We start from the raw sequence: 25234 nt of genomic DNA on the forward strand, positions 1-25234 counted from the left end.
AAATTTCCGTCCTTCATCCAGCGGTAGACGGTTCTTCCACGAGGCCCAGTCGATGCTCGGAATTCCGTTCCGACGATTTTCTGCCGTCCGAATGCGCAGGAATTGCCAAGTGAAGAATTTATCATTATTTTATTATTTTTGATAAAAAAAAAAATATAATAAACAAAGCAGTCATCAATCACCAACTCCCATCGATCTCACTAATTCTCATCAAACTCTCACCCACCAAACCCCATCTGACTTCATTTGTTTTCCTTTTTTTCTTGTTGATAAAATTTGTTTTCCAATTGGTTTTCCGAGCCACTATTTTTTTTTATTATATGAATCTTTTTTTTTCGTAGTGCAATCTTTTATTTTAATTAATTATATTTATTTTTAAATTAAGCATATGAATCTAAATTATAAATAAAAAAATGTAGATAATAAAAGAAGGGTAAAAGTGTTATGGTTAAAGGAGCTTGCATTGGATTGATTTTGTTAAAAATTACAAATTTAATGATTGGAAGAGAGATACAATTAAATATTCTCCTAGTATTGGAGATGCTCTTATATAATCAATTATTTGAGGGTTTTATTGTAAGAAAATAGTGAGGAACAAGGGGATGGAATTGCTATGTCACTGAAATCGTTTTCTTTGGAAACCTTTTGTTTTTATTCTAACATTACAAGATTGTTAAGTCGCTTACAATCCCCAATGCTCAGACCTCCAATTTAGCTTCTACTGCTAATACCATTAAGCACAATGTAACTATGTGGTTACGTTTGTTAATGATGTGACTATATTATGCTAAGAGAACAATATACGACATTATTATATTTTCATGTGATTTATATCTACTGATCGATACTGGGAGGAAAATTAACTCGCTAGATTCAAAATTAGGTGACTGGATTACATTTTTTAAGCTCAATTACCTCCTAATATTTGTCCTCGAATTTTTGTAACATATATCTATCATTTGAAATTACAATTAATACACTGATATGAATTCGTCGGAGAAATTCGTCGGAGTTCAAATTCGAGCGAACCGTATATCGGAAAGTTCGGATATAGACGAAGCTTTCGTGCGGGGAAACCTTCGAATTAAAAATGGATCGATTGATGTCACGAGGGGTTGCGGAATACCCATCGATAAATCGGACGAACGCCACAAGAATTTCGAGCACAAATTCTTGATAAGTTCTAGAGCTAAGAGAATACCTCTCAAATCACACAAACACACTCAATGTTATATATATTTCAAGATGCCAAAACAAAGACCAATACAACCACTATATATAGTGTCTTCTAAGAAAATAAAACTGACCTCAATTCAAGGGTTTAAGACCAGGAATCGATTACAAAAACATAACTCCTAATTATAACATAAAAAAAAAAACAACCAGACTCCACACGTAAAAGACACAAATAAAGACAAAAATAAATATGGGAGTTACAACTCTCTATACTCATCAACAAGACTCCAAACGTTAAAAAAAAACCCAATAAAGACAAAATAAAAACACCCCATAAAGATGGCTTCAATTCTTGTTTCGATTGGCACTCAATTCCGCATCGGTTACGGCAGTTATGGTGCAATATGATCTGTGGCCGTTACGGAGCCGTTAATGTCGTATATTTCTCGAAGCAACAAGGCCAGATCTTTGATGAAATATCTTGGAACTACTTCTCTAAGTTGATACTTAGTTTTCCCTCGTGTTGCTGGTCCGATAATGTGCCGTGTTAGGTCCTCCTGTTCCATTGGTGGTCCGATGCTAGAGATGTCCTCATCGTTCCTTCCCGGTTGAATATGATTTGCCCTCTAATCCAAATCTGCATAAAAAGGAGATAAGTCAGTAATATTGAAAGTAGGACTTATATGGTACTCACCAGGAAGATCTAACTTGTAGGCGTTGTCTCCTACTTTTGAGAGGACTTGAAAAGGCCCGTTTCCGCGAGGATGAAGCTTGGAACGTCTTTCATTCGGAAATCTTTCTTTGCGCATATGAACCCATACCAAGTCTCCGGGCTCAAATGTGATCTTTCTTCGTCCTTTATTGGCATGCTTGATGTAAGCTCGTGTCTTCTTTTCGATGTTGGTGCGAACTTCTGCATGCAAATCGCGGATGTATTTTGCACGTTGCTCCCCATCTAAATTTAAGTGCTCAGAAGTTGGCAGCGATGTCAAATCCAATGGGGTTAGAGGATTAAAACCATAAGCAACTTCAAATGGTGAAAATTTTGCAGATGAATGTATAGCACGATTATAGGCAAACTCAACGTGGGGTAAACAGTCTTCCCATTCTTTAATATGTTTCTTGATAATTGCTTGCAAAAGAGTGGAAAGTGTTCGATTGACTACTTCCGTTTGGCCGTCAGTTTGAGGGTGGCAAGTTGTAGAGAAAAGAAGTTTTGTACCTAACTTACCCCACAAAGTTTTCCAAAAATAACTAAGGAACTTTGTGTCGCGGTCGGAAACAATGGTCTTGGGTGTTCCATGCAATCTAACAATTTCCCTTCGAGAAAGGGCATCGGCTACCACATTCTCCTTACCTTTCTTGTACTTGATGACATAAGGAATAGCCTCAAGGAACTTGATCCATTGTGCGTGCCTTCGATTGAGCTTGTGTTGTCCCTTTATATACTTCAATGTCTCATGATCGGTGTGAATTACAAATTCTCGAGAAATGAGATAATGTTGCCAAGTCTCAAGTGCACGAATCAAAGCGTACATCTCCTTGTCGTACGTTGGATAATTTAATGAGGCTCCACTTAGCTTCTCACTAAAGTACGCCAACGGACGACCCTCTTGCATGAGAACGGCCCCAATGCCTACTCCGGAGGCATCACATTCAACCTCAAAAGTTTTGGTGAAGTTAGGCAAGGCTAAAAGGGGTGCTTTTGTGAGATGGTCTTTGAGTAGTTGAAACGCCTTTTCTTGAGATTCGTTCCATTGGAAGCCAACATTCTTCTTGATTACCTCAGTGAGCGGGACAGCGATGGTGCTAAAATCTTTGACGAATCGCCGGTAAAAACTAGCGTGCCCGTGGAAACTCCGAACATGGCCCGCGTTGGTTGGGGTTAGCCATTCTTGGATTGCTTTCACCTTCTCTTGGTCAACTGTGATTCCCTTGCTGTTGACAACATAACCAAGAAAGACAAGCTCATCGGTGCAAAAGGTTCACTTTTTGAGGTTAGCATATAATTTTTCCGAACGGAGAGTTTCCAAAATAGTCCTCAAATGTAACAAGTGATCATCCATGTTTTTACTATAAATGAGAATATCATCAAAGTAAACAACAACAAACTTTCCTATGAATGATCGTAAAATATGGTTCATTATCCTCATAAACGTACGAGGTGCATTTGACAATCCAAAAGGCATAACTAACCACTCATATAGGCCATGTTTAGTTTTAAAAGCCGTTTTCCATTCATCTCCCTCTTTCATACGAATTTGGTGATATCCACTTTTTAAATCAATTTTGGAAAAAATGCAAGAGCCATGCAATTCATCTAACATGTCATCTAAGCGAGGAATTGGAAAAAGATATTTTACCGTGACTTGGTTGATGGCCCGACAATCAACACACATCCTCCACGTGCCATCTTTTTTTGGGACAAGCAAAACTGGTACGGCGCAAGGACTCATGCCATCGTTTGCTCTCAACACTGGGGTTGTATTAAAGCCTTGGATTTAGCCAATAAGCTGCTTCATGTAACGGATGATGTAGCTGCTTCTTCCACCGTTCAGTCACAATGTCTATCACTCATTGTTTGCCTTGAAGGTGGGACAAACGTGAAACCATCGACTTAAACACGTTGTACATCATTCCGATAGTGGGAACCACTTCAGTGTCCACGACAAGTAGAGCTGCGTACATCGGCTCATAAATGGAGCAAACCATGTCAAGGGAAGTCCAAAAAGAGGCATCCATTACTGTTTCCTCCACAACTCTACCGGTGGCAGAATTCTTGAGCTTCGACACTTCCCACGATTCTGATATGAACATGTTTCGCAGATGGACTCTGTTGCTGCGTATGCTCCTCATGCCAAGTAGTTCATCACGAATCGTGTCTTCGCAGGGCGAATAAGCTCAATCGGGGAGAATTCTCTCATCGTTGCTAACACGTTCAAGTGATTGTAAATGAACTTTGTAATGTTACGAGCTTTCACAGCTGGTCCCACAATAATAGGACGTTTCCCGATGTCCTCGAACATGAGGTCGATGCAATGTGCGACACACGGCGTCTAATACACCTGGTACTTCTTCATCAACTCTTTCTCAGCTTTAACATAAGCCTAGATGTTATCAGTAATAGCTTGCACGACGTTGTGCTCCCCAATTTCGTCTATGACATCCTTGAGCACGCCATCTATGTACGCGTATCTTTGATCTTGTTCGACGCGTCGATAGACTTCAAGAATACCATACATCCATCTGAGTATACCATTACGTTGAGAATACTCAACTTTGTGGTTCTTGTCCAACCGTCCAACATAATGGTACATCTATATTCTTCCCACGTGGGTCGTTGTGCATCCATGTACTTCTTGAAGTCTTCAACCTCCATCGACAAGTACACAGAGGATATCTCATAAGGTGAGGGAATATGCACACCGAGATCTGTACAACGATAACATAGAAAAATATTTTCAAGCTCGTCGGAACTTAACTAGTTCTATAAATAAGCATTTTCAAAAAATGTCTTACCCGCTTCGGCAACTCGAGCTATCACATTCTTGAAATTGATGAGAATTTTCTTACGCGGATTCACCATCTCCGGAATCCTTTGTTTCTTCGCACTCTCTGATCGATAACATAAAAAATTATTTTCAAGCTCGTCGGAACTTAACTAGTTCTATAAATAAGCATTTTCAAAAAATGTCTTACCCGCTTCGGCAACTCGAGCTATCACATTCTTGAAATTGATGAGAATTTTCTTACGCGGATTCACCATCTCCGGAATCCTTTATTTCTTCGCACTCTCTGATCAACATAGAGACGGAGCCAAGGGGCATTGCCCCCGAGCCTCTCCCGGGACCCTCAAACCCCCTGGAAAATCTTTTTTAGGCTTCTTCTTGACGATTCTTTTTGAATTGTCTAAACAATTCTCTTCCCGCTTCGGCGTCTTCATCTGAATCTTCAAGATTTTGTGTCAACCTTCGACCGACGTTAATATCATAAACTTCTTCTGCTTCTTTAGGGAGCTTTGTAGAAGCAGTACTCGCATCTCTTTTCGAACCTCGGGAGAAACTTTAGCGCATGGTCTCGCATTTTTATTTGGATCGTTACCACTCAAATGGTATTTCATTCGAGTAATCCCACCACCTGTCATTTTCCAATCACAAAAGTGGCATGTGAACCCGTTCGAACTCCCTTGGATGGACGTACAATACTTTCTTGCCCCTTCATCGGTCATTTCTGTAAATAAAAAAATTCACAACCACAATATCACAATTTATAATTAGCAACTTCTTAATCACAATCACAATCACAAGTTTTGATTCGCATTTTATAAAATCACAATTTATATATCCTAATTTCAATTTCACATATTACCGTCCACAATCATAAATTCCAATTCAAACGTACAATATTACAATTTATAATTCGCAATTTCTTAATCACAATCACAAGTTTTGATTCGCATTTTCTAAAATCACAATTTATATATCCTAATTTCGATTTCACATATTCCCGTCCACAATCATAAATCTCAATTCACACGTACAATATCACAATTTATAATTCGCAATTTCTTAATCACAATCACAATCACAAGTTTTGATTTGCATTTTTTAAAATCAAAATTTATATATCCTAATTTCGATTTCACATATTTCCGTTTACAATCATAAATTCCAATTCACACGTAGAAATATCCTAAATTCTACAATAACATAATTTTTACACTAACCTATACTTTAAATGAAGGTTATGCAAATTTTCAAATCGCCGGAAAATTCGCTGGAACTTTAAAAAACTCGCTGGAACTTTAAAAATAAGTTGGTGATCTGAAAGATATTAAATACTAATTTCAAATATGCAAAAAAAAAAAAATCAACAAAACTTGAGTTAAATCTATCTAAGAGTGAAAAACAAAATTTAAAACAAATTTTTTCAAAATATCCGAGATATATCCGACTCAATCGGCGATATGCTATAAAAATCCTTCTTCGTCGGACGATATTCCACAGAGATGAAGCTTTGTCGCCGATAGTCGCCAATATCGCATAAGAATTGCACAGAGGAGTAACGATACTGTTCAAAATCAAGCCGATATTCTCATGTTTTAGACTAAAATCGATGATATATCGCGATATTTTGTCTATATTTTGTAAAACGATAACGTTTATTAAAGATATTTTATCGAGGTATCAGAAAAACGGGATATCGAGGATATATCCCTATATATCGCCGATATTTTGATCTTTGTTCTAAACATCAGTGAGTGCGAAATCCGATAATTAAAGACTTAAATTGAGAAATCTAGAGCATTAAGGAGATATGTAGAGAGATACATATTATAGTAAAATGCACTTCCAAATTACATATCGAATTTGAATATATTGATTGCATATCTGAATGTAAATGGTGAATCATCACCTATAATAACATCACCAAAAAAAAAAAAAAAAAAAAACGACAACAAACTCTGCAAGCTACTTATAAGAATGACGCTTCACGATCAATCAACTTCAAACTCAGATGTGTTTACTTTGTCGTTACTCGTCATTTCGTCAACAAAAGTTCGGTAAGTATGCTCTGCAGACAACTCTAATAATGATCCTTTATTTAGTATTGGGCTTATATATTAAATAATACGATCAAATAAAATAAATAAAATAAGATCAAATGAATGTACTCTTGAAAATAGATCATACTTAAAATAAAGAAAATTTGAATAAAAATAAATAAAAAATAAAATAAAATTTCTTGGAAAAGTACATTTATTGCGCCATTAATATATCAAACTATGTATAATCTACTCGATCATATTGAAAATATACGTACCCACCCACGACCCATGAAATACCGTATGAGTTCAAGTTGAATTAATTATTTCATATGCAAATAAAGCATTAATTATAACACTCCTATTCAAAATTCATTCTTGCATAATATCACTAGAGTGAACTGAAAATAAAAAAAAAGTAAGTACCTTTATAGTGATTAAAAAAATCGTCGGTGCCGTGAACGAGAATGCGACCATCGTCGTAAATCCCCCAACTTGTGATTTTGGCGCCGGAGATGACGACCGAAGTGCCATTCTCGGAAACAGATTCAACTTTGGGCCCATCAAGGCCGTTGTGGGCCAACAATGTGGATCCCGGGCCCAGCGAGCCCGTCTGGAAGGCCCGTTTATCGATCCTTGAAGACACGATCTGGGCGTTGAGAGTAATCCCCTCCTCGATCCTCAACGACTCGTCGTTTGGGACGAACAGCGTCACCGCAGTGTCGTTGCTCTCCATGTCGTCGTAGAATACGAACCGGTTTTTGTGGTCAACGAAAAAGGCGAAGCTCTTGGTGCACATGGATCGGGTTTTGCTGACGTGGCTCCGGAGCATCACGGCCATGAATTTTCGACCCGATTCTATTACGGCTTTCTCGATTTTGTCGAACCCTATGACCGTGACACGTGTGCTCTTCAGGTATTGCTCCCAACAGTCGTCAAGGTATATTCGTGGTCTACCCAGCACTGTACCGTCGTCATCGTCGTCGTCTATCTCTGCCGTGGTTGACGTGAAAACAGCGAAGATGAATAATAGGCTTACGAAATACAGACCAGCTTTGGAAGCCATTGACGTTCGTACGTGCTTTAGTTGAGATTTGAGAAGTGGAGACTGGAGAGTTTATTAATTATTAGTTGAATGAGTATTATTATATAGGGAAATTTTGTAGACCTACCTACCAAACCTTTTTCCTGCTCTTTGGTCTACAATTCGACTTTTGGCCTTTTAGTGGGCCCATGTCCATAAGTAAAAAAGTTAATCAAATATTTTTAAAAGATCTTTGTAGTTTTGCCGCATTTTAGCTTAGTATTTGTAAATTAAGAAACGCATGATGATTTCTATCAAATTTCTTACTTTTTACTATACAATTTTATTTGCCTCATAATTTATTTTTATATTTTTTTTTTTTGTAAAAATATACTAGTGTAAGCGATTTGAAATAATTTATTAACTATCCTCTGATATAATTTGAACCAACTTATCACAGGTAATAACAGTTTCATTCACAACGTATTTTTTTTTTATGAATTATCAATAATTAATTTTATTAACCTTTAAAAAAAAATCTTACCATAAGTAGGTAATGAATGTTGACTTCAATTGAAGCTTCAAGAAATTGAGTCAAAATATTAACTATATAAATTATATTATAAACATGAAAAATTATATAAAATAGTCATTTGAAACTAATTGATTCATTAAATAATCGTATTTTTAAATTTTGCACTCAATAGTGATTTGAAATCTATTAACTGCGACAAAAAAAGGAAATTTCACTAAAAAAGTTATTCACGAGAAATGAGATCATTTATATGCTCACAAAGCTCGAAAGCTAGAGTTCAGACGCATTTTGAGTCAAGTCTGGTCACAGGATCAACTTTGGATCGAACCATTTGAGTTTGTTAATGTTATTTAAAAAACAGATGATTACATGACAAAACAGATTTTAAGTATACATGTTATTTTTGGTATACCAATGAGTTTTTGTTTGGGTAATCAATTTGATTTTAGTTTTTAGACTTTTAATATAATTGTGTAAAAGAGGTATTTCGAGAATAGTGAACTGTGGTGGTATAAGATTGAATATTATTTTTAAATAAAATGATAATTGAGCTACATGCTTCTTTCTTCTACTTCTTCTTCTTCTTTTTTTTTTTTTTTTTTTTTTGGGAGGTTATATGCTTCGCCCACTCATAGATGAATAAATTGCACACCTCAAGCAGGATTTGAACATAGGGCAAGAAGGTTATGAATAGTGTCGATCAACTAAGCCATCAACATCCTTTATACATACTTTTAGTAATCTACAATAATTCAATAGTAATTTTGATAAAATATTGAATTTTTTTTTTTGTAAAGTTAAAAAATTTATTTAAAGTTATAAAAATTCTTAAATTTTGCTGATTTCTATCAAAACAAATTTTTGGATCACAGCCACTCAGCGAGTAAAGATAACCATTAATAAAGTGATCTTATTGGAAAGAAATAACTTTTTACTATGTTTAAGAATAAGATATAGTAAAACATGTTAATAATGAGACACCAAATATTTTTGTCTTCTTTTTACAAAATGCATAGTCTAATATTATGAGTTGTAGTTTAATTATTATAATAATTAAAATTTGTAAGAAAGAGTATCGGCCTATTAAAATTGAAATTAGAAACTTTGATATATGTGGGCAAATCATATATATATATATATATATATATATATATATATATATATATATATATATATGTATGATGAGGACATATCTAGCATCGGACAACCAATGGAACAGGAGGACCTAACACGGCACATTATCGGACTAGCAACATGAGGGAAAACTAAGTATCAACTTAGAGAAGTAGTTCCAAGATATTTCATCAAAGATCTGGCCTTGTTGCTTCAAAAAATATACGACATTAACGGCTCCGTAACGGCCACAGAATATTGCACCATAACTGTCGTAACCGATGCGGAATTGAGTGCCAACCGAAACAAGAATTGAAGCCATCTTTATGGGGTGTTTTTATTTTGTCTTTATTGGGTTTTTTTTAACGTTTGGAGTCTTGTTGATGAGTATAGAGAGTTGTAACTCCCATATTTATTTTTTGTCTTTATTTGTGTCTTTTACGTGTGGAGTCTGGTTGTTTTTTTTGGATGTTATAATTAGGAGTTATGTTTTTGTAATCGATTCCTGGTCTTAAACCCTTGAATTGAGGTCAGTTTTATTTTCTTAGAAGACACTATATATAGTGGTTGTATTGGTCTTTGTTTTGGCATCTTGAAATATATATAACATTGAGTGTGTTTGTGTGATTTGAGAGGTATTCTCTTAGCTCTAGAACTTATCAAGAATTTGTGCTCGAAATTCTTGTGACGTTCGTCCGATTTATCGACGGGTATTCCGCAACCCCTCATGGCATCAATCGATCCATTTCTAATTCGAAGGTTTCCCCGCACGAAAGCTTCATCTATATCCGAACCTTCCGATAGACGTTCCGCTCAAATTTGAACTCCGACGAATTCACATCAAGTGGTATCAGAGCCAATTTTTATCAAAGGTGTCCATTTTTTTTTCTTCTTTCTCCTCCTAGTTTTGTATCTGCATTTGCAACTCAAAAAAAAAAAAAAAAATCTCCAGAATACTTCTCCAGAAAGTTTTCCTCCAGAAAGTTTTGTCCCTCCAGAAAACTTTTTATTTTTAATATTTTTTTTGTGTGTTTTAATTTATCTCTTTTCCTTTCCTCCAAAATACTTTCTTCCAGATTATATATCCTAGAATACTTCTTCTCCACAATCTTTTAGCATATACCAGTTCTTAGCAAAAAAAAAAAAAAAAAAAAAATTGTACGTCCTGGTGCCTTGTATTGAGGTTATTGTATGTTCACCACAGTTCTATATTTTGCTCGAACGTTGGGAGATTTTCATGAAGCAAATTTTCTTGCATTAGTTATAGAAATATCAAGACTAAGGGAATGAGAGGAAAAAGGCTAGAGTGAAAACACGAGAGACGAAAAAGCCATTACGAGTGACAAACACGAGCGGCATCTTTTTTTTTTTTTTTTTTTTTTTTTAACCTTTGTTTGTAGAAAGATGTCTCAAGAAAGAATCAATAACGAAGGGTTAACAAATTTTAACTTGCTCCAAGGATTGATGGAAGATATGAATAGGAGATTCACCATCCTCGAAGCCATCATACGGCCGCCTGCACCACTACAAGTTCCACCACCTCGCTAGTCCTACCACGACCTCCTAATCCACCGGCCGCCGAAAGACAACCACAGTACGGAGGTCACCAATATCCCGACGAGTACGAGAGCGATGATCAAGGCGAATATAGACTCCATCGGCAAGAGTATCCACGCCGAGCGGGTCGGCGAAGGCGGTCTCCGTATAGAAACGATGACCGAAACGAGGATCAGAGGTCTGAACGAAGCTTTGGCCCGTATCGAAATCAAAATCAAGACGAACTCGCCCACGTCCGTGTGGAAGTCCCTCCCTTCCATGGGAAGAATGATCCCGAAGCCTATCTCGATTGGGAGCGAAAGGTCGATATGATTTTTGACGGTCGTCGTTGTCCCGAGGTAAATAAAGTCAAACTCGCGTCCCTTGAGTTTTATGACTATGCATTAGTTTGGTGGGATCAAGTGGTGTTAAATAGAAGGAAGAATCGTGAACTGGCCATCGACAAGTGGGAGCAAATGAAGTCAATCATGAGGAAAAGGTTTGTGCCGAGCCATTACCACCGAATATATGGATTTGGTAGTGATTACGGGGGACGTGATTACAGTGGTGGATATGGTCGTGGTGGTGCTGACCCAATGGGCCAAGGAGATGGACATGACTTTGGTACTCCAAGTGATGTCTGTGGTTTTGGCCGAGGTGGTGAAGATATTGATCCAAATAACAGATCAGATCAACTATCCACATTTGATTATTTTTTTGGCGCTCCACCGACTTATCCAGCTCTCATGACTCGTGCGTTGACTACTGATATTGATCAAATTTCTTCTCAATTTGATTCGATGTCGCTCTTGGGATCTGAGGCTCAAGCTCAACTATCAATGACCAGCCTTCACACTCAGTACGAACAGTTTCCTATCATCAACGTATTCATCGGCCTGGATCAGTACAAATACAAAATGCACATCAAAGCCTACATGGAATACTATTCATCATACATGTCGTGGCTCCTATACTGTCAAGGTCGGTTGGTGCAATCCCACACATTTCAACCTCCTTGACACTCAAGCTACAACTGATTCGGACTTTCATAGGTTGTAGTCTTCTACTCTTCTTTCATTTTAAGCACTTGAGAACAGTTTCTTATGTTTTGTAATGTCTAATTTAAGTTTGTTTCTTATCATGAACTTTGTAGTATTTGATTTTATAATATGGATTCCAATATATATATATATATATATATATAGTCGTTTAAACATATTTATTTGTTATAGGATTTCTGTCGATATATCCGTCGATATCCGATGTGTCATCAATATATCACATATATAATCGGTAGCCGGTATTAGAATTATTATAAAATATCTTTTGATATATCTGTCGATACTCGATATATTTGTATGGGGGTGTAAAAATTAAATTATTTAAATAATTCGGATGGGCTTCAACCGACCAAAGCCCAACATCCGTTCGAAGATCGGCCCACGGAATCAATTATGGGCTTAGTTCCATCTCGATAGATCGGACCAAGCCCAACAGCACTTGCCAGCCCATAGGAGTCCAGCTCGACCACGTCTTCTTGGTCAGAAGAATCGGTCAGTCAAAGAAAGGACCGCGCCGTGAAGACCGGATCTGAGACGACTTCAGCCCTGATGAGGAGTACGGTTTGATGAGCACGTGTCTTCAGTAAGAGGGTTCCATCTCGCCTATAAATAAAAAGGAAACGACGATTTTCGCACACACAAGCTTCCAATCCCAGTTCTCAATCGACTATATCTTGTACTCATATATTCACAGTCTCGATCTCGTCATCCTGAGTTCGAAACCTCGTCCCATTTTTAATTTATTGCTCGATTAATAAAGAATATTAATATTTTCCTCTTATTATTATAGCTTTTTTTTTATTTCCGTATTGTTTCTTATACGACGTCTTTCGAAACCTATTAAAATAAATATCGTATTTTGAAATTTCTTTATTGGTGATTGTTGATCGATCTAAAAATCGACATCAACAATTTGGCGCCGTCTGTGGGAAACTCGTTTTCAGAAAGACCAACCTCGAAAGAAACAGTTCGCAAAAAGTTTTCGTCATGTCTTCCATTCCGACTCATTACGAATCTGGAGTGGAGATCCCTCCGGGGATCAGGGCAGTCCTGGATATGTTGACCAAAACAATAAATGAGCAGGAAGAGACCAACCGTGCTCTTAGCGACCGGTTGAATACTCTCTCGAATCCTCAAAATATCCTGGACCCTCAGGCGGGATCCGGGGATACGACCGATTCGGAATCTGCTCGTCAAGCAGCCTTAGCTGCACGAACGAGCCGGGCTCTGCCTACCGGAGTCCGTCTGGACTTCTCTGGGATCCAAGTCGCCCAAGGAACAGATCAGTCCCCTGGCACAAGCTTTCAGCTTGGAGTGACTACTGGCGAAGTCACGATCGACCCTTCTGGCCTCCCTCCGCCTCCCCCTGGGGGAGCGCCATCCGGGTCTTTCCCGACTAATGCCGGACCTCGTCCTTCGGCAACCTATCAAATATTCACCCCTCAACGTTTCGGCGGAATGAACCTGACCCGTCATAGTCTGGTCACGCCTACCCGCACTGGACCTCGCCTCCTTCGAGAAGGCGAACCCAGCATGACCGAGCTAGATCGATTCAAGGAGTCAGTAACGGCCGAACTGAGAGCTGTTCGCTCAAAATTTCATTCTGCAACCAGTTCGGCCCCTGAAATAGATCGCCTCGTTGAAGAAATGAGGAGAACTCCTTTTGCCAGGAACATTACCAAAGTACAACTAGGAGATACCGGAAAGGTCCGCCTGCCGCGGTACAGTGGCACTTTTGATACGTGCGTTTATTACGCGTAAAACTCCTATTTCCCGGACTAAAAACTAACGAGTCCTCAAGTGTTTTTGATAGTTTTTGTGTGTTTATGAGTGATTTTCAGGTTTAAGAGGTCAATTGGGTCTTGAGGAGGTTATTAACACATCATGTGATGATTCCGAACAATTTCAAGGAGATTCATACACATTTGGACAACTTGGAGCGAAACAAGGAACGACGTCCTCTTCTACAAAATTTTGGGATTTTTAAATGATGATTTTGGATGATTCACTTCCATAACTTGATAGATCTCTCTCTTAGCTTTCCAACGCATGTTTATTTGCAGAAATCGGACGTCGGAGCTAGGACTTACGACCGTTTAAAAAAAGGTGTGCAGCGAGCAGGAAGCGCACGGCGCGCGGACGAAAATTTCTCCGTTTTCGCCTCCAAAGTCGTACGCGCGGACCGCACGAAGCCGAAAAAATGGACTGCGCGCTGCGCAGACAAAAGGGCGCGCCGCGCGGTCCCAAAATCAGCATTTTCCAATGTTGCGTTTCTGAGCGAATTTTGGCCATTGGATCAAAATGAAAGGTTCTTATGGTTCCGAAAATAACCCCATTCAGTCTTAAAAACACAAATACAATGATATGAAGGCATGCAAGGCTGGGGAGATCTCATCTCATCTCATGTGAGAGAGAGCTTTTCTTTGCTCTTCATTTTTCCTTAGAGGTTCTCTTGGTTTTGCTTTGGAGAAGAAGAAGATCGGAGTGCCATCTCACCGGAATTCGTCCAGCCACCACCACCATAGTTTTATCCTCTTCCTCTATCTCTTTCTCTTGAACTCCATTTATTTATAAAGATTATGTTGGTTTCATTGTTCTTGGCTTATGTTTGCTTTGTTCTTCGTATCACCATGAACTAAGCCTCCATAGGGCTATGGTGTAGCGAGTTCTTGACGGTTATGGATTCCTAATACTAGATTGATTTTATTGTTATTGTTCTTGTCATGTTGCTTAGTTCAAATCCATGCTTAATGCCTTGTATGAAATTAGCTACCTTATGCATGTTTTATGTTCAATTCTAATGCTTGAGAAAGATTAGGTTGTTGTGCTTTTGTTTTGGCTTACTAAAATACATTCCTAGGCTAGAGATAGCTAGGCTGTTTTAGACTCGTGTGTGACTTGTTGTGAATGCTTGCCGTGCTTTTTAGGAGTTGAGATCGAAAGATAAAACTCCAGCATTGGGTTTAGGTTGCTAGATGCTCGAGAGAGATTTAATGATACGATTAGCGTGAGTACGAGTAGTAATATATGAACAACAATAATCGTGCGTAATTTCCGTGAATCCAAACCGTAGATTGAACTCGTGAAATCATAGTCTTCCATCTTCGTAATCGTAAAACCGTTCTTTAGTTTTGTTATTTGTTTTATTTACTTGTTAGATAATTTTGTGACAATCATTCTATCATTATTTTTTAGGTTCTCATTCAAACTTGTGAATCTTGAATCTTTGATTTAGCTAGTCCTCGTGGGATCGACTCGTTCTTACGATTTATTACTATTGCGATCACGTGCACTTGCTGTGCGAGAAAATTCGCAACAACTTCGAGTCCAAAAGTTTTTATCTTGTCCTTCAGAGTCGCAATGGGATGGGTGTTGCTCATCGAGAGAGAACTGGAGGCAGGTTACTGCCAACTGTTCGCAGAAAGCTTATCGGGACCCGCTTTAGAGTGGTTCTCCAAACTCGAGCTGAATTCTATCGATAGTTTTGACAAACTATCAGCGGCATTCCTGAAACATTATTCGATGTTCGTGGAGGACGATCTGACTATAGCAGGCTTATGGGGAATTCAACAGAAAGAGAACGAATCCTTGAAGGATTTCATGATCCGTTACAAGGAAGTACTCTAAAAAGTCTCTAACGTATGTCACGAATCTGCCATAACCTCTCTGAGGAACGGGTTAAGGCACGACTCGAAGATGAAACTAGAGATGACTGTTAACCGTCCCCTCACGTTGGAGGATGCAATTCACAAAGCCGCAAATCATGCGAAAGCCGAAGAGGAATTCGCTTCCTACCAGAGGCAGTGCACGGCTGAAAAGAAACCACCCTTTAACACTTGGATAAGGCCTGTAAATGCTGGGGGCAACCCTCACAGGGTCAATCCACACGACGCCACGCCTCATGCCAGAAAGCAACACGCCCCTCCTAGCAACACTTTCAATGTTGGAGACGATGTTAAGGAGGGAGGTCCCCAGGCAAAGAAATGGACACGGGACCCCAATTCGTATTGCAGTTTCCATAAAGCTAACGGTCACGACACAGTTAATTGTGAAACCATGCGTAAGGCTCTAGCAGAAAAATACGCGAAAGGAGAGCTAAAAGACGTTGATCTAGGACCCCCGCCAAAGAAAAAGATCTTCAACAACAACAACAGAGGAAGGGGCAACCCTTCCCCCAAGAGAGCAAGACCGATGAGGAAGGGGAACCAAATTCCCCACCGACCGTCACAAAACACAGAGTTGACTTCATAATGGGCGGCTCAAAGGTTTGCAACGGAACGGTCAACTCAATCAAAGCACATCAACGTCGGTTAAATAACCAGGCCACCAGGATCAGATCAGAACAAGACATTCAAATCTCGTTCTCCAAAAAAGAAGCCATAAGGACAACCGACTCGCATGACGACGCGCTCATAATCACAATTGACGTGTCTAACTGTGAAGCCGCAAGAGTCCTAATCGATGGAGGCAGCTCCATAGATCTTATCTTCAAAGATACCCTGGCCAGGATGGGAATCAGCGATGACGAGATTGAAAGGGAACAAACCCAATTGACAGGTTTCAATGGGTCCACTACTCCATCCTTGGGAATGATCAAGTTGCCCGTAAAAACACATGAAATCAACAAAATAGTGGAATTTCAAGTATTAGACTGTGTCTCCCCCTACAATATTATCTTGGGAAGACCGTGGATACACAGAATGAGGGCTGTGCATTCAACCTTTCATCAATGTATTTGCTTCCCTACGCCTGAGGGGATAAAAGAGATCCGAGGAAATCAGGCGACCTCCCGCAGTTGCTACCTCACTAGCCATAAGCATTACGCTAAAGAAATTAAAGAAGAACGATAGCAACTAATGAACGTGGAGTCGGCCAAATGCGTCTCTTTTCATGGGGCAAAAGTAACATTTATTCTTTTTTTTTTATTATATGAATCTTTTTTTTTCGTAGTGCAATATTTTAATTTAATTAATTATATTTATTTTTGAATTAAGCATATGAATCTAAATTATAAATTAAAAAAATGTAGATAATAAAAGAAGGGTAAAAGAGTTATGGTTAAAGGAACTTGCATTGGACTGATTTTGTTAAAAATTACAAATTTAATGATTGAAAGAGAGATACAATTAAATATTCTCCTAGTATTGGAGATGCTCTTATATAATCAATTATTTGAGGGTTTTATTCAAAGAAAATAGTGAGGAACAAGGGGATGGAATTGCTGTTGTCAATGGTGCCCACAAGAAGAGTTGTAATCTTTATATTGTACATTTGATGTAATAAAGTCTTATGAAGACTCTTGCTTGTAATTGCTTATTCATTAATAAAAAGTTGAAACGTTCATTCAATCTTGCTTGTCTGAAGCTTTATGATAAAACCTTAGTCTTTAGTCCATAAACAAACTAAACAACTTACGAAGAGACAAATGTAGATTTGCATGAACAAACTCTTCGTAGTTTGCTTAAAACGATATATTCGCAATCTAAGGGTCAAATGACTATTGACCCCAGTATGATTGTTAGAAGAATCTATGATGTCTGGTTATGAGGCATTGAGAGTTGGAGACTCTATAGTTCTTCTAGGTATCTTCCGAAGGTACTGAATTGACCAGTGCGCTTCTAGAGACAAGATAAGAACAAACCATTTAACCTCTTATGTCTCGAAGTCAGTATGTATGAATTGCATCGTGCTTACCTTAATCCTGAAATGAGACATGTCATTTTACACCTTAGTATTCTCATTTGAGAAAGTCAGAGCTCGGACTCACTATGTGATTCCGAACAAGGCCTATTGGTGAAGTACTAAGTTGTGAGTATGTCATGAGTAACTTTGTGAAGTTCTCATAGATATGGAATTCATGTACAAGATTGCTGAAATGCAATATATATCACCTCATGCTTTGTTCCTTGGAGTGTGAATAAATGAACTGGTCAGTGTCCAAATTGAGTCCTGACACTTTTGGATGAAACAATGTGAATTGTTAGCTCCTCGTCAATACATTGTTTCTAACTTATTCACAAGCGACAAAGGAGTTGAGGAAATAACAGCTAGAAGGGTAAAATGGTAATTTTGTAAATCTCGACTAGCTGATGATATTCATGAAGGGTAAACACTGATAATATTCTCTGGATCCACTCATTACAATTAGGTTGAATTCTTGAGTAGAAAATAAATTCATTTGAACCGAGAGATTTTCAGTGTTAACTCTTTAGTGGAGTCAGTTGACATTAAGCTAAACTTGGAAAAGGTTTGTGAACTTTTGAGTCCAAGTATTTTAGCTCAAGCTTTGTTCATTTGGATCCATGAGGTCACTGTCACGAATCACATCGATTAGGAATAGTTAAACTGGAAGCTAAGTCAAAACAAGAACGGAAATTGACAAAAGGGTATTTTTGTCTTTTGAGACATAGGATGAAATGAATGTGAATAAATTTTTTGACAAGTTCATTTGATGACTTAATGTCACTCGGCCAAAATAAGATTAATTGGGCCTTGTGGATTAATTTCATTTCATAAGAATTTTATTGAAAATTCTTAATGGGCCTTTCTCATGTTGTCATGAACAAATGAAGAAGCTTCTAGAAGCTCCTTCTAGATGAGATAGGCGCCCAAATACCCAAGAGAAATAGAGTTCCTTTTGTGCATTAATGTATGAAGATACTTGCCAAAAGAAAAAGAGGAAACAAAATTCCCCTACATGGAAAGGGAAATTTCGGCCAACCTAGAGAAGGAACAAATTAGGAAACAAATCCCTTAAGGGAATGAGATATTGGGCGCATATGGAGAAAAGGGCAATAAGAGATTGCTCATGAATGCTTGGAAAAAAGAGGAAACTCCCATTTCTAAGGCTAACCCTTTTCCTATAAATAGGGCCTTCATTCTCATTGTTTTCTCATTCCACATAAGTTAGAGATTGAGAGCCTATCTCTCTAGAACTTGTGGCCGCCCCTCTCCTCTCTCTCTCTAGTCAATTTCGTTTTATTGTTTTGGCACCTAGGTCCTCATTTGACCTAGAGTTCAGCTCTGCGAGTTCAAGACTCGTTCTTAAGTCATAGTGTTTAAAAGTGCCCATTCACTGATTTCTTTTATTTAGAGTGATTTAGTGATAGAAACCATCTGATAGCTCTCATCGCCTCAGCTACCGCTAGTTTACGGTGGATTCGAAAGAGGAGAGACATCGTTGTTGGGACCGAAAGACTCAGTTTCCGCTGGTTCCGATTCCACCATAGTGTCTCGAGGATGATGGCAACTCTCAGGGCCTAGCGGAAGGTTGCGCCTGTTGTCAATGGTGCCCACAAGAAGAGTTGTAGACTTTATTTTGTACATTTGATGTAATAAAGTCTTATGAAGACTCTTGCTTGTAATTGCTTATTCAGTAATAAAGTTGAAACGTTCATTCATTCTTTCTTGTTTGTTTAAAGCTTTATGATAAAACATTAGTCTTTAGTCCATAAACAAACTTAACAACTTACGAAGAGACAAATGTAGATTTGCATGAACAAACTCTTCGTAGTTTGTTTAAAACGATATATTCGCAATCTAAGGGTCAAAGGACTATTGACCTCAGTATGATTGTTAGGAGAATCTATGATGTCTGGTTATGAGACATTGAGAGTTGGAGACTCTATAGTTCTTCTAGGTATCTTCCGAAGGTGCTGAATTGACCAGTGCACTTCTAGAGACAAGATAAGAACAAACCATTTAACCTCTTATTTCATGAAGTCACTACGTATGAATTGCATCGTGCTTACCTTAATCCTGAAATGAGACATGCCATTTCACACCTTACATATTCTCATTTGAGAAAGTCAGAGTTCGGACTCACTATGTGATTCCGAACAAGGCCTATTGTTGAAATACTAAGTTGTGAGAATGTCATGAGTAACTTTGTGAAGTTCTCATAGATATGGAATTCATGTACAAGATTGCTGAAATGCAATGTATATCACCTCATGCTTTGTTCCTTGGAGTGTGAATAAATGAACTGGCCAGTGTCCAAATTGAGTCCTGACTCTTTTGGATGAAACAATGTGACTTGTTAGCTCCTCGTCAATACATTGTTTCTAACTTATTCACAAGCGACAAAGGAGTTGAGGAAATAACAGCTAGAAGGGTAAAATGGTAATTTCGTAAATCCCGACTAGCTGATGATATTCATGAAGGGTAAACAAAGATAATATTCAGTGGATCCGCTCATTGCAATTAGGTTGAATTCTTGAGTAGAAAATAAATTCATTTGAACCGAGAGATTTTCAGTGTCAACTCTTTAGTGGAGTCAGTTGGCATTAAGCTAAACTTGGAAAAGGTTTGTGAACTTTTGAGTCCAAGATTTTAGCTCAAGCTTTGTTCATTTGGATCCATGAGGTCACTGTCACAAATCACATCGAGTAGGAATAGTTAAACTGGAAGCTAAGTCAAAACAAGAACGAAAATTGTCAAAATGGTATTTTTGTCTTTTGAGACATAGGATGAAATGAATGTCAATAAATTTTTTGACATGGTCATTTGATGACAAGTAACACTCGGCCAAAATTAGATTTATTGGGCCTTGTGGATTAATTTCATTTCATAAGAATTTTATTGAAAATTCTTAATGGGCCTTTTTCATGTTGTCATGAACAAAATGGAAAAGCTTGTAGAAGGCCTTTCTGGATTGAAATAGGCGCCCAAATACCCAAGTGAAAGAGAGAATATTTTGTGCATGAATGTATCAAGATACTTGCCAAAAGAAAAAGAGGAAACAAATTTCCTCTATGAGGAAACAAGTATTTCGGCCAAGACAAGTCTAAGGGGAAGCAAGAATAAAAGAGGAAACAAATCCAAGGTGTCATGAAGGCACATGTTGGCCGTGTGACTTGAATAGAAATGGGAAATAAAGGGTTGCTCAAGATAGCTAGGAAAATAAGAGGAAACTACTTCTTTCCAAGGCCAACCCTTCTCCTATAAATAGGACTCTCATTCCCCTCATTTTATTCATTCCACATAAGTTAGAGATTGAGAGCTTCTCTCTCTAGATCTTGTGGTGGCTGATCCTCTCTCTCTCTCTAGTCAATTTCGGTTTTTGTTTTGGCACCTAGGTCCTCATTTGACCTAGTGTTTAGATCTTCGACTTCAAGACTCGTTCTTAAGTCGTAGTGTTTAAAAGTGCCCACACACTAATTCCTTTTTCTCTCGAGTAATTTAGTGATAGAAATTTCGTGGTTGCTCGAGTTGCCGAGGAAGGAAGAGAGAAGTGCTGCGAGGGGAGACGAACGTTGCAACCTTTTCCAAAAGCTTCTCAACGTTCAAGCGTCTAAAAAGGTTAGTAAACTTCTATGCTCATAATAGTTTTTATTTACATGTGCTTGCTCTTTGTCTAGGTTAGTAAAAACTGTTTTACTTGTAAAAGAAAATTTTTAAATTTCCGCCGCTTACCGAAGCGTTAAACTTTTTCTTAAACCCTAGATGAATTACAACAGTGCCCGCTTCCGGGCCCGTGAATCTTGGATCTGGGAACAGGATGATGTCAACAGCCTGCCGGATATGTGTCGGGGAGGCTATCTGCCAGTCAAAGCCGTCCGCCGCAGCGAACCAGATCGTCCGAGCCAAGGAGCAGTTAAAGAGGACATGGATTGCTGATTCCTCCATGTCGTTGCACACCAGACAGAGTTCGACCGGTCTCTGTAGGATTCGCACCAGATTATCCACCATGGGAATCACGTTATTCCTAAGGTGCCACATGTATAGCTTGAAGCGGCTATGGAGCTTGGAATTCCAGATTTTGAGCCAAAACCTGTGTTTGGGATTGAAGTGAGCTCCCCTGATTTGCCAATACGCGGACTTCACCGAGTGCGACCCCGAATCCGTCACCGTCCAGCACACCACATCATCCATTGGTCTCGACAATGGAGAAATTTTGAGGACCTCGTCTACCGTGTCTGGCTCAAGGACCTCGTGTAAAAGGGTCCTGTTCCAGATTCTAGTGCCCGGGATGAACAGGTCCGCCATATTAAAGATTCTTCCTCTGTCCGTCTTCCATTGGAGGTGGTGTGCGCTTGGGATCCATCGATCGGTGTGAGGATTGATGTTTGTACCCGAACCAACTAAGTAGCAGTGATTCCGAGAGAGTAATTCACGCGTCGATGCAATATCCTTCCAGCCCGAGGAATCCGACCCTTTATCTTTACGGTGGATAAAGGTCCCGGCCTTACAATATTTCTGTGTAAGAACCCGGGCCCAAAGACTCGACCGATTCTCCATAAGGTGCCATCCGAGTTTACTGAGCATGGCTTGATTGATGTCTTCAAATCTCCGGAATCCGAGTCTGCCATGGCTGAGAGGCTGACAAATATCGTTCCAACTTCGGAGCGCAAGGAATCTGTTGGAGTCGCTCGAGCCATTCCACCAGAATTTTCGAACCATAGCATCTAGGGATCTAGAGAACGTAAGCGGGAGTCGATGAGCCGACATGACATAGGATGGGATACTCAGAGCCACCGATTTTATGAGCGTTGTACGAGCCATAAGGGACATCGACCGAGCCATCCAACCCTCGAGCCTTTTAGCTAACTTATTCTTGATATATTTGAAATCCATAGACTTATTTCGGCCTGTAAATAGCGGGTTTCCGAGGTAGATCGCGTCTGGCGGGCAGAGGGGCATGTTGAGCAGCTCTCGCATATTGTGGCGAGTCTCATTGTCGCAATTTTTGGAGAAGAAGATCCCTGATTTGTGGGTATTGACTTGTTGCCCCGACCACCTTTGGTAGAGCTGAAGGCACCGTTGAATAGCCTCAATGTCTTCCTTCTCTGTCCGGCAAAGGAGCACCGTGTCATCGGCAAACATGAGTCGTGATAGGAGTACCACTATGTTGTTTTGGCTGCTCCCGTCCCCCTTGTACCTTGCTCAGAGTTGCCAGCTCTGTCTTTACGCCATCACCATTAGTTACCAGGTTTTGTACCCTCTGGATCATCGTGGATGGCCCCGCCGCCGCTGAGGCCACCTGAGAGGATCGGGACGACCTTGCACTTTCCAGCTCTGGCCGTTTTGATTCAGTCCTTGTGCCTATCTCCAGTTCTCTTCCGGCGAAATATGACTTGACCTCCGACTCCGCGTGAAGCCAGCCTCCATATTTACGCACCACCGGTGAGTGGTCCGCATTTATCATAGCCCAGTTAAAACGAAGGCACTCCTCTTCCTCATGGCCTAACACCCCGCACATGAAGCAAAATCGACCCAATCTTTTGTATCGACACTGGACACATATCGTACGTAGCTCGCCCCGCTCCAAGAAGAATCCCGCCAGCAGTGGTTTCCGAATGTCGACCTCCACCTGGATACGCAGGCTTACTCCACCACCGCTCCCATATTTAAGAAGCTTTCCTACCATCGGAGCGAGGTGTTGAACACCTCTGACGTTGGTGAATCAGGGTGGGATCTGGGTGGGAGACCCTCCATCGACACCCAGAATGGTGAGTGGGTAAAGAAGATCTCATCCACTGTGAGCAGAGGGGGCCATGGTACAATCAAGAGTTGTGAGTTCTTGATCGTCCATGGTCGCCTCGCTAGAACCATATCCACATCATCTCTGGACTCGAACGTGAATTTGAGGATTCTAGGTTTGATTTCCTTGACCGTCCATCTCTTCCGGCACTTCCACACCGCTGAAAAGACCTCCCAGATTCTTTTTACCCCGATTGGTCTGTTCGCGCACACTTTCCTAGAAACTGAGAGCATCTCCTCTCCGTCGTGCCATTCTGAGTCTGCACAGGAGATGGCCAGTCGACTCGCGAGGACTGACGCCGTTAATGACACTTCCTCATCCTCCCCTTCGTGATTTTCCATAAGACCAGAATCCCTAAGCTCACACCTGCTACCCAAACCGAAAGACACTCTGTGTTTCCCTAAGAATCCCATAAGACCTAAGCCTCAAGCGTATTTCCAGAAAACCCAAGCCCAAACTTAGTGTGTTTCTCAGAGAAAGCAGTAGCCAAAAATCCCAAAAAAAACCTTGCAAAGTCTAGTGTTACCCTTATCTCACCAAACGAAGACTCACTCTAACCCTGAAGGGTCTAGAAGAAACCAAGAGAAGACTAGCTGCTAACTACCCTCAAGACGCTTCACCAGGAAGAACCCCACCCACCTAGAGACCTAGAGACCTAGAGAGAAAAGGAAAAGGACAAGCCTCACGACTGATTATTAAACAGAAAAAAATTGAAATTGGAAATTACAAGATTGTTAAGTCGCTTACAATCCCCAAGCTCAGACCTTCAATTTAGCTTCTACTGATAATACCATTAAGCACAATGTAACTATGTGGATACATGTGGTACCTAGGATAGCCTGTGGTACCTAGGATAGCCTAGTGGTAATTCCACACCACCTCCTGTGTGGAGGTCGTGGGTTCAATCTCTACCGCAGCAAAGCTGCCTTCAAAAAAAAAAAAAACCGTGGATACATTTGTTAATGATGTGACTATATTATGCTAAGATAACAATATACGACATTATTATATTTTCATGTGATTTATATCTACTGATCGATACTGGGAGGAAAATTAACTCGCTAGATTCAAAATTAGGTGACTGGATTACATTTTTTAAGCTCAATTACCTCCTAATATTTGTCCTTGAATTTTTGTAACATATATCTATCATTTGAAATTACAATTAATACACACACACACACACACACACACACACACACACACACACGCACGCACACGCACGCACACACACACACACACATATATTATTTGCCCACATCTATCAAAGTTTCTAATTTCAATTTTAATAGGCCGATACTCTTTCTTACAAATTTTAATTATTATAATAATTAAACAAAAAATTGGCTGCTTAAGCCATGGAATGTGTAGCAATTTAAAATTGGCCAACGTTTTGTTAATAATCCGTAAACAGCCTAGTTGCTTAAGTGGCAGCTCATTTATGAAGCATTTTTTTACAGATTCGCCCTTGTATAATCGGATTAGTAACTTCTTTTTTAGACAGTTTTTTTGTTTGAAATTTGAAAAAGATTTTGGCAAGTATTAATTTAAATAGAATTCAAATTGTGCGAGATTTTTGAAAATTTTGATTCAAAAATTTAATTTTAAATAAGTGGAGGTAGTTAATATGAGCGCATATTTTTAGGTTATTAGTTTCTAATTTTGTTACAGAATATTTATTGAAAATCTGTTAATAATAATTCCATTTATTGAAAATATTTATAGTTGATATTTATTCAAATAGATTTTGGCCGCCAATAGT

General features: G+C 39.2%; 1 protein-coding gene across 1 annotated transcript; it reads right to left on the bottom strand.

Annotated features, from left to right (window-relative positions):
* Positions 1–6333: 6333 nt before the first annotated feature.
* Positions 6334–7855, bottom strand: LOC149395116 (uncharacterized). The gene is made up of 2 exons (XM_089615966.1): positions 7148–7855; positions 6334–6762 (listed from the first exon to the last, which is right to left on the bottom strand). Exons 1-2 carry the CDS (start codon positions 7785–7787, stop codon positions 6674–6676), a joined length of 729 nt encoding a protein of 242 aa, XP_089472092.1. The 5' UTR covers positions 7788–7855; the 3' UTR covers positions 6334–6673.
* Between the last annotated feature and the right edge of the window lie 17379 nt (positions 7856–25234).

Source organism: Urtica dioica, chromosome 5 (assembly GCF_054948205.1).
Source record: "Urtica dioica subsp. dioica isolate 48M chromosome 5, U.dioica_male_clone48M_v1_H2, whole genome shotgun sequence".
NCBI lineage: Eukaryota > Viridiplantae > Streptophyta > Magnoliopsida > Rosales > Urticaceae > Urtica > Urtica dioica.